At 46.8% G+C, this 12505-nt stretch overlaps 1 protein-coding gene across 1 annotated transcript in view; it reads right to left on the bottom strand.

Moving 5' to 3' along the window:
- Window positions 1–6131, bottom strand: part of RYR1 (ryanodine receptor 1) — a 163748-nt gene extending 157617 nt beyond the window's left edge. The window contains exon 1 of the mRNA XM_007955540.1: window positions 6084–6131. Within this exon, the coding sequence (XP_007953731.1) occupies window positions 6084–6131 (48 nt within the window). The remainder of the gene's footprint in view (window positions 1–6083) is intronic.
- Window positions 6132–12505: the final 6374 nt, after the last annotated feature.

The following is a 12505-nucleotide window of genomic DNA, read 5'->3' as shown; positions in this document are numbered from 1 at the left end:
TCACCCTTCCCTTTTACGAAAAGATAGTTGTTGTATGTTGTTGAGTCCATTCCACTCCATCGTGATCCCAAAGGACAAAGTAGAACCACCATAGGGTTCCTAAGCTGTGACCTTTACAGGGGCAGGTCACCAGGTCTTTTCTTCTATCAAGCGGCTGGTGGATTTGAACCGCCAACCTTTTCAATTAGCAGTTGAGTACTTAACCATGGCACCACTAGGGCTCCTTATGAAAAGATAGCCATTAATCATACCCACCCCACACACACAATTTATCAAGCCAATACCCCCCCACACACACACAATTTGTCAAGCCAATACCTCCCCCTCACACACACACACACACACACACACATTATTTATCAAGCCAAGGCCTGTGCTGAGTGCTGTAGGGACTCCTAACAGCCCTCTGAGAAAGGAGCCATTTTAAAATGGGGAAACTAAGGCACAGGAGGGAACACTGCTTACCCAAGGCCACCCAGCTGGTAAAAGGAGGACCTGGGATTTGAACCTGGGTCTGGCTGCCTCCAGAGGCCTCCCATGTGGGGTATGGATACACTGGAGGGTAGACTGTGTTCACCTCACGCTAACTTGCTTTTTAAACCCATCCTTCTCTCACTTATCTCTTGTATGTGTTGCTTTAATAATTGCTAGCATCTAAGGGGTGCTTTCTAATGACACCTGAACACGATGTAAGATCCTGGATTGGCTCTTGGATGGAGGGAGAAATGCCATAAACGACAGTATTGAGACAATTAGCGAGATCTGAATAAACACTGGGAATTAAATAATCATGTCTATCAGTAGTAAATGTTCTAATTTGTATAATTACTCTGTGGTTTTTAAGAGACTGCCTTTGTTTTTTAGGAAACACAAACTGAGGCATTTAAAGAATTTGTTATGTTAATGAGGCAGGCTTAGTGTAGGGTATGTCAGAAATCAATCTCTTCTGAGATAGAAAAACGCAGATTATAAATTTTCACCCAAATCACAATATAAATAAATAAATAAATAACCATGATTTTACGTACCAACTTCTGTCATATGATGTAATAAAAATACAAATAAAACAAAAAGTACCAGCAAGAATAAAAGAAAAAAGAAAAGCGCAGATTAAGCAAGGAGAGAGAGGGGATGACAGACACCAGGCCACATGAAGATCACTAACGAAGCAAGGAACAGAAACTGAAAAGAGAAAGGGCCTTCTCCTGCGCAGCAGAGAGAGAAAGGATTCCCCTCAAGCCCGCAGCCTGAACTCGGACTTCCGGCCTCCTGAACAGAGAGAAAATAAATTTGTTTGTGAAAGCCCCCAACTCGTAGTATCTCTGTTACAGCAGCACCAGAGAATAAGTTACCCTCAAACAGCTCCGGAAAAACATAGGTAGACAGACAGGAAGCAGATCATACACAGACACATCCAGACTCACAGGAAAAGATGAAGGATCTGACAAACGTTAGCATTCGGGGGACCCGACTGAGAGGTATAAGGGAGTTCTTTGTCCAGATCTTGCAACTTTTCTGTAATTTTGAAATTTTACAGAAAATAAAAGCTTTTTCTATGGGGTTCTGTTCCAAGCCCTGGACATGTATTAACTCATTTAATCTGCATAACCGGAGCTCTGGTGGCATGGTGCCTAAGGCATTTGACTGCTTACCAAAAGGCTGGTGGTTCAAACCTACCAGCCACTCCTCGGAACGAAGGTTGGGCAATCTACTTCCGTAGTGATGCCGCCTCAGAAACCCAAGGAGGGGTCGCTATGAGTCGGATCCGACTCCACGGTGGTGTGTTAATCTGCATAACAACCCTCTGAGGTGAGTCCTATTATGTGAACATGAAACATGGAAGTCCAGAGAAGTCAGTGACTTGCCTAAAGTCACACAGCTGGCATACAGCAGAGTTGGCATTTGAATCCCAACCTAACTCTATACAACACACTCAGGACCCTAGACAACCTCTTCATTTATTAGGAGAGGAGCCCACATCTAACGTGTATGGATGACTGATAAAAACATATATGAGGGGGTGTGCTCAACACCTTTTACTGATGAGGTCTCAATTAAGAATGAAGAAACCCCAATTCTCAACCATGGAATAAGGCAGTGGTTATACCCACTTTACAGCAGAGGAAACAGCCTCAAGGAGGTCACACAGCCTCAAGGAGGTCACACAGCCTCCAGCCCTTCCAAGCGCATCACACAAAATAAGTTCTGACCCTGGACTTCAGCCCACACAGGCAGCCCTCAGTGCCTCTGTCCATCCAGCCTGCGGGGGGGGGCGCCTTGAGGGGGTTGACTTGATGGCAGGGCACCCACCACTGCTCCGTCTTGTGACTCCAAAGCCCGCCGCCCTGGCACCTGCGAGGGACTTGTGTATTCATTGTAATCAGACGGTTTGCATTTATTAAGCACTTACTGTTTGCCAGGTCTTTTGCTTGGGGCTTTACATGCATTTAACAGATGCTTCCTGAGCATCTGCTATGTGCCAGTCATTGTTCGAGGCACTAGAAACAGAGCAGTGAGCAAAGTAGACAAAAATCCCTGCCCTCACGGAGCTGACATTCTTGTGGGGGCGACAGGTAATAAACTGTGAACAAATGTATAATTATAATGTCAGTGATAAGTGTTGGGGAAAAAATAACCCCGGGTGATGTAATAGAGTGGCTTTTGAGGTGGGGATGACATCAGTGAGAGGGTGAAGTGACAGCCTCTCCAAGGAGGTGACAGTTGAGCTGAGCCTGGTCCAAATAATGAGAAGGAGTCGGGCCTGCTCATCTCAGGCAGACGGAAGAATGTTCTGAGGAAAGGAGGCAGCCTGTGCAAAGGCCTGGTGGCTGGAGGGTGCCAGGAGTGCCAAGGCATAGCAAGGGGTCTGGGATAGCCACAGCAGCAGGAGCGAGGAGGAAGGGGAAGATGAGCTCGGAGAGGTACTTGCATAGGTTTTTTTTTCCTCATTTTCTAGATAAGGAAATTGAGGCTCAGAGAGAAGAATTACATCTTTTGTCCAAAGTCAGGAAGCAGGCAAATGACAAAGGCAGGATGGAAACCAGAGCCAGGGCCTGTCATCAGTACACCATTGAATCTGAAGCTTTCTCCTGCATCAGGGTGATGAGCTTCGAGGGGGAATGACCTGGTTTAAAGTGAACCTTCTTTGCTGCCACCACGTCCCTCTTCCCAATAACTTGATTCAGTGGGCTCTATGGCTAGCAGGAATGAACAAATCTGTCCTGGAAGAAGTGTAGCTGGAATGCTCCTTGGAAGCGAGAATGGCCAGACTTCGTCTCACCTACTTTGGTCATGTTGTCAGAAGGGACCATTCCCTGGAGAATATCATGCTTGATAAAGTGGAAGGTCAGTGAAAAGGGGGAAAATTCTCAACAAGATGGACTGACACAGTGGATGCAATGATGGGCTCAGGTATAGCAAGGATTGTGAGGCCAGCGCATGACTGGGCAGTGTTTCTTTCTGTTGTACACAGAGTTGCTATGAGTTGGAGCTGACTCAATGGCACCTAACAACAACAACAACAACAGGACTAGCAGGGGGTCAGCAGGGAGTCTGCACCGTTAACCAGCCCCCAGGAGGTTCTGAGATGGGATGCTAGGGTCACACTCTGAGAAACCCCAGCCTGGGCAGGGCTAGAGCTCACCACCATCAGTGGGAAATGAAATCAATTTGGTGGGCCAGGCCACTGTGCTGGACAAATGAAATAAAATACAGCATGGACAGCAAATAGTAACATGCCCCTCTACTTTAAGCACTACCTACATTTCACAAAATTTGTTTCAGTTAAAAATAGGTGTGTATGCATATTCCTTGTCCAAGAACCTAGGGGCTTTGTTCATAAGAGGAAAAATGGAAACAACCCAAATGTCTATCGGCACGTGGGCTGATAAGCAAACTGTAGCACAGTCACACAATGAAATACTACTCAGCAATGAAAAGGAACAAACGCTTGACATGTGCTACAGCATGGATGGACGTCAAAAATATTACACTGAGTCAAAGAAACAAGACCAATGAGAACATACCACATATGGAACACTAGGAGGGACAAGTGGAAACTATAGTGACATAAAAGCATGAAGGAACTTTCTGAGATAAGAGATAAAGGAAAGGTTCTGTCTTGATTGTGATGGTGGCTATATAGGCATGCACACTTTGTCAAAACTCACTCTAACTGTAACACTTACAACAGGTGCAATTTATTGCATGTCAATTATGCATCAATAAAGTTGATTTTTAAAATGAATGTGTGTTTGTGCATGTATTTGGTAGCAATATTAATATATTTCCTGCTGATGGGATAAAGAGCTCTGGTGTGCAGTGCCTAAGGCATCTGATTGCTAACCAGAAGATTGGTGGTTCAAACCCACCAGCCACTCCACGGAAGGAAGATGGGACAATCTACTTCGGTAAAGATTTACCTCCTTGGAAACCCAATGGGGGTCACTGTGAGTTGGATGCCAGCGGGTTTGTTTTTTTTGTGTGTGGTTTTACTGATGGGATGTGGTCCAAAAAATTTGAAAAAACCACCACACGACCTCAATAAAGCTAAGAGACACAGTCCCAGATGGGGTCAAGAGATGCTGGAACCCCAACACTGGCCAGCTTGGCAAGTCTGAGCCTAGTTTTTCTCTTGTGAAAACAGGAAGGCTGGGCCCCAGGGGCATCCAGAGATGCCACCTCCTGGCTTTGACCTTGGATGAGTGACTCTACCACTTGGGCCTCGGTTTCCCTCAAATCTCCCAGAGAGATAAAGATAGGACCCTATCTCAGAAGAGGGAGCAGAGAAGATATAATTAGATACCTCAGGAGGCCAAAGCCCTGGGCACAGGGCCTGGGGTAGAGTGAGTGCTCAGGGTTGGTGGCCATGGTCATCGTCTTATTAGGGCCAGGGAGGAAGGGAGGGCTCAACCCAGGGTAACTGCTAAGAGGCTGGGGATGGGTGCAGAGGCTAGGCTGAAGCTAGGCCTCCTCCTGTGGCCTCAAGTTCAGCTGTCCCCATCCTTCACTACCACCCCCAGCTGTTCTCTCCTCCCTCCTAGGAAACCAGAGCCGGCTCACCAGGGTCCTATTCTGGGGCCGGAATGCTGTGTCAGCATTTCCTTCATGGACTCAAGGCCAAAGAGGGGGGAAGGGGCTAGTGCAGGGTCAGCAGACTGGGCCCAGAGGAGAAAACATGTCCCCACGCCATACTCCCCACTCCAGGCTGAAGCACAGGGAAGGAAAGGAGGGAAGGGCTCCAGGATGGGCGAGTCCCCCCACCCTCTCGTCCCCTCCCTGGGCCCTGCCCAGGCCCCAGAAAAGCGGGCTATTCTGGGAGGGACACCTGTTGTTCCAATTCCCATCCCTGCCCCCAGCCGGGGATCAGAGATGCTGGGGGAGACAGAATTAGAGAGAGAGACAGACAGCCAAAGAGACAGAGAGAAACACAGAGGGCTTGTAGCTAAGGAACAAAGACGGAGAGAGGGAGACAGAGACGCTAAGACAATGCAAAGAGACCATAGGGAGAGAAACGACCCAGAGACCCTTAGCAGCCATATTTGACGCTCTTCCCCAAAGCCAATGTGGAAAGACAGACTGAGGGTCCCTTTGAGACCCTCAAGAGCTGGAGGATGGAAAGGGTCAGGACCTCCAGCCCACCGCAATCCCCTTCCCAAGAACTTAAATAGGTCAGAGTCGGGAACAAGAAGAGAATTACGCTGGGAAAGGGATGGGGGGGTGGACAGCTAAATTAAGTGGAGGAATTAGAACCAACCTCCCCAAGTGCCGGCTTCTAGGGTGGTGGGAGGGGTTGCTTCCTCAACGCCCCCCTCCTCCCAGGCAAATCGTTAATACAGAAGAGACGGCGCCCAAAGACCCTCACCCCCACCCCCACCCCACACTGCAGTCCCAAATCCTGCTAATTCGCTATCGTGAGAAAGATCGCGGAGACTGAGAGAAGCAGAGAAAATTATCCAAAGTGTCAGAAGAATAGATCCTGAGTCTCAGAGGCCACCAGCAAGGAGGACAGAGACACTCAGAGACAGACACTCAGAGAGACCCCGAAAGACAGCCCCAGAGACTCCCAACCCAGAGACACGCACCGTTCGCAGGAACTGGACCTCGTCCTCGCCCTCTCCTCCGTCACCCATGATGTCAAGGCCCGAGGGGCCGGGGCTGCTGTCAGGGAATCGAGGAGAGGGGGCCGCAGGCTGGACCGGCCTGGGTCGGAAACTGCAGGGGACGCCAGAGGCACCCGCGAGGTAGATGGAACTGCGGGGAGGACGGGCGTGCTGGACAGAGATGCGCGGAGGTCCCCGCCTCCCGCTCCCTATTGGACCAGGGCGGGATAGGCCACGCCTCTCGCCGGAACTCTGCCCCCAGACGGCGAACCCGGGTGCGGGGACTGCGGACTGGGAGGTGCGTAGCTGCTTGCTCTTTCCACTTCCACCCGAAGGAGGGGGCCACCATTCTCCCCATTTCACAGAGGGCAAACTGAGGCTTAGAGTGGGGAAGCCCTTGACCGTAATAACACAGGAGGGCTGGGATGCACACCCGTGTTTCCCCAGCTTTAATAAGCACGATACACAGTGATCAGAGCACGGACTCTGAGTCACGCAGTCTGAGTTGGAATCCCAGCCCTGCTACTCAGTGTGTGACCTGGGGAAATTCACTTAGCTTCTCTGTGCCTCAGTTTTCCCATCTAGTGAGAAGGATATTAATGGAACCTGCCTCACAGTGTTGTTGCCAGGATTAAATGAGATATTTTATCTATGCAACGTGTTAATATTCTTATTAAAAATAATGGTGTGGGGGGTGGGAATAATAGCCACAGCCAATGTCTCTCCTGTTCATCCCAGGCGCAAGCTAAGATCTTTTTATTAGGTCATATTTTATTCTCATACCAAAGACCAAACTCACTGCAATGGAGTAGGTCTGACTCATAGCAACCCCTCCTTGGGTTTCTGAGGCAGTATCACTATGGAAGTAGATTGCCCAACCTTCCTTCTGAGGAGTGGCTGGTAGGTTTGAACCTCCTGCCTTTTGGTCAGCAGTCAAATGCCTTTTGCCACCAGAGCTTCCTTTGTTCTCATAAAATCCTATTATCCACGTTTTTTAGTTGTTGTTGTTGTTATGTGCCATCGAGTCGGACCCCACTCATAGCGACCCCTCCTTGGGTTTCTGAGGCAGTATCGCTACGAAAGTAGATGGCCCCATCTTCCTTCCGAGGAGTGGCTGGTGGGTTTGAACCACCAGCCTTCTGGTTAGCAGTCAAGTGCCTTAGACACTATGCTACCAGAGCGCCCACGTTTTTTTAGAGGGGGAAACAAAAATGTGTGACCCTTATCACAGGAGCTCTGGTAGCATAGTGCCTAAAGCACTTGACTGCTAACCAGAAGGCTGGTCGTTCAAACCCACCAGCCACTCCTTGGAACGAAGGTTGGGCTATCTACTTCCGTAATGATACCGCCTCGGAAACCCAAGGGGTCGCTATGAGTCGGGTCCTACTGGACGGCACATAACAACAACAACAACCCTTATCACGTATCAAAGCAAAGCAAAACTCTTTGCATTCAATCGATTCCAACTCGTAGCAACCCCCATTGGGTTTCCAAGACTGTAAATCTTTATGGAAGTAGACCGTCCCATTTTTCTTCTCCAGAGCAGGTGGTGGGTTCGAACTATCAACCTTTTGGTTATCAGCCAAATACCTTAACCAGTACATTACCATGTATAGATCATGTCCTCACGACAATGTTGTGAAGTCAGTATGCCTTGGGTCCCCATCCACTTACAGAGGAGGAGAGCTGAGCGCGGATAGGTGGAGTCACATAGAAGCAGAACTGAGATTTGAATCCATAGACAAGGTTCTTAATCATTACACTCTGTCATCTAGATACTTCCATGAAATCTCCTTATTATAACAGAAACCATTTTCCCAGACCAAGTCCTGCCCCCTTCCCCTCCCTCACACCCACCCCTTTCCCAAAGTTGCCCAAGCCACCAGGGCCACTAGTCTGGAGACGCCCCTTTATGCAGCTAAGTGTCCCGGGCTTTGTAGGTAGCTGCGCGCTGAGCTCAAGGCCGCCTCCCCGGGAGGCTCCTGTAACCACTCCTTCCTGCTCCCGCTCCCAGCGCTGCCGGCTTCAGGCTGGAGGAGGCGCAGTGCAGCTGCTCCCCGCGGACTCCGCCGAGCGCGGGCGGAAGGGCCTCTGCAGTTCCCGAAAACCAGCGGCCGTGGGGCCTAGAGGCCAAGCGAAGGGCACCACAGAAGCGGGCCTCCCTGTCAGGCAGGCGACTTGGTGCTTCGGAGGCTCGGTTTCCTCATGTGTCAACTGAATTACTTCGGAACATTTCCCATTTCCCGAGATCGCGGGGAAGATTCCTACGGAAATCAATGAAAACCTACCACATGGTAACTGATGGATATAAGAAATCTAATAAATGTAGAGTTAGATGTCGGTATGTTAACAAATTGTAATATATAGCACATACTTTTGTACCATATTATTGAATTCTATAATGCATAATTATTAGATAATTGTATGTTTATGCACGTATTAATTATATAGCAATACACTTTACATATTATGCTTATCATACATTATATATATAATGCCTACATATGTCATTTCATACATTATACATCATGTATAATTATATATAAAGTAATATGTAATTATATATCATGTATAATAGGGGAGCTCTGATGGTGTAGTGCCTAAATTTGACTGCTAACCAGAAGGCTGGCGGTTCAAACCCACCAGCCACTCCTCAGAAGGAAGGTTGGGCAATCTACTTCTGTACTGATACCACCTTGGAAACCCAAGGAGGGGTCGCTGTGAGTCGGCTCTGAGTTTTTTTCTTTTTCCTTTTTTAGTATATTTATAACATAAATCATTGTATTTACATAATATGTAAGTTAGGAGCTCTGGTAGCATAGTGCCTAAGGCGCTTGACTGCTCACCAGAAGGCTGGCGGTTCAAACCCACCAGCCACTCCTCGGAAGGAAGGTTGGGCAATCCTACTTCCGTAGTGATACTGCCTCGGAAACCCAAGGAGGGGTCGCTATGAGTCGGGGCCGACTCGATGGCAAACAACAACAACAACAACAACAATATGTAAGTTAATATGAATAATTGACTATCTAGTATTAAGCTTTTCTTGAAATTTCAAGAAGTGTAAATAATTTAAAATTTGAAATATAAAGCGATTCTGTGTCCCTGTGCATCATATCATGACTTCTTCCTTTTCTTAGTCATGGTTACATGTTAAGACCTAACCATGTCATTCCGTGCACACCTGGCTGTGGGTGGCTGCACAGGACTGCTTGGTGACTGCCTCTCTCTGTTAGTCACCCATTCACTCCTTGGGGAAGAGAGCACCCTCAAAATAACGAGGCAGTGAACATCCTTGGATATGTTCCCCAGTGGAGCTGAGTGAGAATGTTTTGGGGTTTACACGCAGGAGCTAATTACTGGGTGAGAGGCTACGTGCAAAGAGCTCTGATGGTGTAGTGGTTAAGGCATTTGGCTGCTAACCAAAAGATGGTGGTTCAAACTCACCAGCTTCTCCATGGAAGGAAAATGAGGCAGTCTCCTTCTGTAAAGATTTATAGCCGTGGAAAGCCAACGAGGGTCGCTATTAATGGGAATCCCCTGGATGGCAGTGAGTTTGAGTGACAGTTACAGTTTGAGTGACAGTTACATGCACAGACTGACGTAGTAGTAGTAGTAGTAGTAGTAGTAGTAGTAGTAGTAGTAGTGCAGAGTGGCCTTAGGAATGGCTTCCTGAGGTCACATTCCCACCTTCAGTACCCAGGGCTCCTGGGTGCCTCACATCCCCAACCTCCAGTTGGCATTTTCCACTTCTAATTTTTGCCGGACCAATGGGATTACTCACGCCATTTTATTCTGTATTTCCCTGAGCAGTTAGCAGTACCTCGGAGCATCGTCTCACCTGCCTGTCAGAATCTTGGACTTCCTGTTACGCTTTGACCATTTTTCTGTCAGGTTGCTGTCTTCTTGCTGATTTGTAGTAGTTCCTTATATGTGCTAATATTAATTTCTCATTCACTTGATGTCTGTCCATTCTGCCACCTGATACTTGCCCCATGATGTCCTCATTAAACAGAAGTCCTTATTTGGATGTTACTGAATGCATCATTTTTTCTGCCTGATGTGTTTGTGTGGTTTGATTCAGAAATCTTTTCCTTTGTGGTCTTCGGTGTTGTTATTGTTGGTATTAACCATCCCTGTGGACCTGGAGGGTAGCAGGCATGAGTCTATGCAAATGGAGGGCCTCTGCCGACCTCCTTCTCCAAGGCTTCTCTGTTGTCCCCAGAGCCTGGAAACACTCTCACTCGACAAGTTCAGTTTAGCTAGGAGTGTGACGTCACATCTTCAAAGTGCAGGTGCTGCCCAACACCGGCTGAGAGACGACAACACGTTATAGAAACTGCCACTTGGGGCAGAGGGAGAAAAAGGATGGAAGAGAGGCAGAGAGAGATGGAAAGGGAGGATCTGGGACTGTGGCATGTCATGTGATGGCACAGTAAAGAGATTGAGATCTGTGCCGTTCAAATGTCCTGATGTGAAGATATATCCAAGGACACTTCCTTTAGTTCTTTTTTTCTGGGGGGGGAAGCAAAAAAAAAAAAAAAATACTTTCAGCAGAGCTGTTTAGTCTAATCAACTAACATACTATATGCCTTAGTTACCTGTTGTTGTTGTTGTTGTTGTTATGTGCCGTCGAGTCGGTCCTGACTCATAGCGACCCCTCCTTGGGTTTCCAGATAACACAAATACCACAGGCTTTAAAGAACAAAAATTATTTTCTCACAGTTCTGGAGACTAAAACTCTAAATTAGGGTCTCAACCCACTGATTTCTTCCTGGGTGAAGCACCGGCCATTCCTTGCTTCCTTGGCCTTCCGGGGCTTGAAGATAATCCTTCTAGTGCCTGGCTTTCCCCTTGTGTGTTTCTCTGAGTCTATTTCTGGTCTCCTTATAACTCAGAAGTGATCAGTTTCAAGGGCTCTGAGTTTTGAGGTCACCCTACACTGGTATGACCTCATTAACATAAAAGAAAGAAAAACTTTATTCCCAAACAGTTACAAACTCACTGCCATCAAGTTGATTACAACTCATAGAGACCTCCACTGGGTTTCTGAGGTGGTAAATCTTTATGGAAGTGGATTTCCCCCTCTTCCTTCCACAGAGTTGCTGGTGGGTTTGAACCAACCTTCTGGCTAGCAGGCAAATGCCTTAGGCACTTTGGCACCAGAGCTCCAAAATAGGTGCAAGGGCCAAGAAGTCAACCCATATTTTTCTGGAAAAGAATTCCATCCATAACACTACGTTTGGCAGAATCATGCAAATTACCATGATCCATGTATTAACTCCTGGGTATCCACCCTACAGAACAACACACATATGTTCACCAAAAGACATGCTGAAATGTTTTCAGAGAAGCATTATTCACAAAAAAACACAAACCAAACTCACTGGCATCGAGTCGATTCCTGCTCATAGCTACCCCTCCTTGGGTCTCCAAGGCAATATCTCTACAGAAGTAGATTGCCCAGTCTTCCTTCTGAAGAGTAGGTGTGTTTAAACCACCAGCCTTCCAGTTAGCAGTCAAATGCCTTAGGCACTACCAGAGCTCCCAGCATTATTCACAGTAGCTCCAAACTGGAAACAAATGTCCATCAATAAGAAAGTGGACCAAAACACTGTGGGATAGTCACATGATGGAATACTATACAGCAATGAAAATGAATAAACTACAGTCTCATGAAATAGCAAGGAAGAATCTCAGTGCTGTGGTATGGAAGAAAAAAAAAGCCAGGCCCAATAAATTATTCCATTTATTTATATACAGCTCAAAAACAGGCTACACTACGCTCTGTTCGAAGTTATGTTAGTTCTAACTTTTAGGCGGTAATGTCTGGGGGATGAGAATGTTCTATCTTAGTTTGTGACAATTCGTCAACCTAAACACTTATGACTGGTGTTCTTTTTTGAACTTTTTTGAATGGCAATGGTACATATGTCTGGCATGATACATTAAAGTAAAGGATAAAAAACACATACTTAAAAGGAAAGTCTGCATTTTTGAGTAGGTATTTATGGACATAAATGCACACACAACAGTTTGGACAAAACCCCGTAAATGTAACATTGGTCACCCTAACCTAAGCTGGACAGCGGCATGAGGGGGAACCTCCCAGAGCGTGTTACCTCTGTTTGTAATGTCTTGACAATAGGAAAATAGCAGTCTGAGAATTGTGGAGCAAATGAAATAATAGTTTAAAAGCCCTTAGAACACTATATGGCACACAGTAGATGCTACATGAGGGTCTGTTATAATAAAAGTAATAACAGGAAAATGTTTCCTGGGGTACAAATTGTGTCTTTAAAAGTAAATTTAGAATAAAAGAAAGAATTGATAGAAGAGATATACAAAATACAATGTTCTGCGAGTTTCCACTCAAATGTTAGTGTATGACGTACATGAAAATTATT

Source organism: Orycteropus afer, unplaced genomic scaffold (genome assembly GCF_000298275.1).
Source record: "Orycteropus afer afer isolate SDZICR_OR568_19922 unplaced genomic scaffold, OryAfe1.0 scaffold00507, whole genome shotgun sequence".
Taxonomy (NCBI): Eukaryota; Metazoa; Chordata; class Mammalia; order Tubulidentata; family Orycteropodidae; genus Orycteropus; species Orycteropus afer.
Note: the sequence above shows the minus strand (reverse complement) of the source record. Positions and strands in the feature narration are given on the sequence as shown.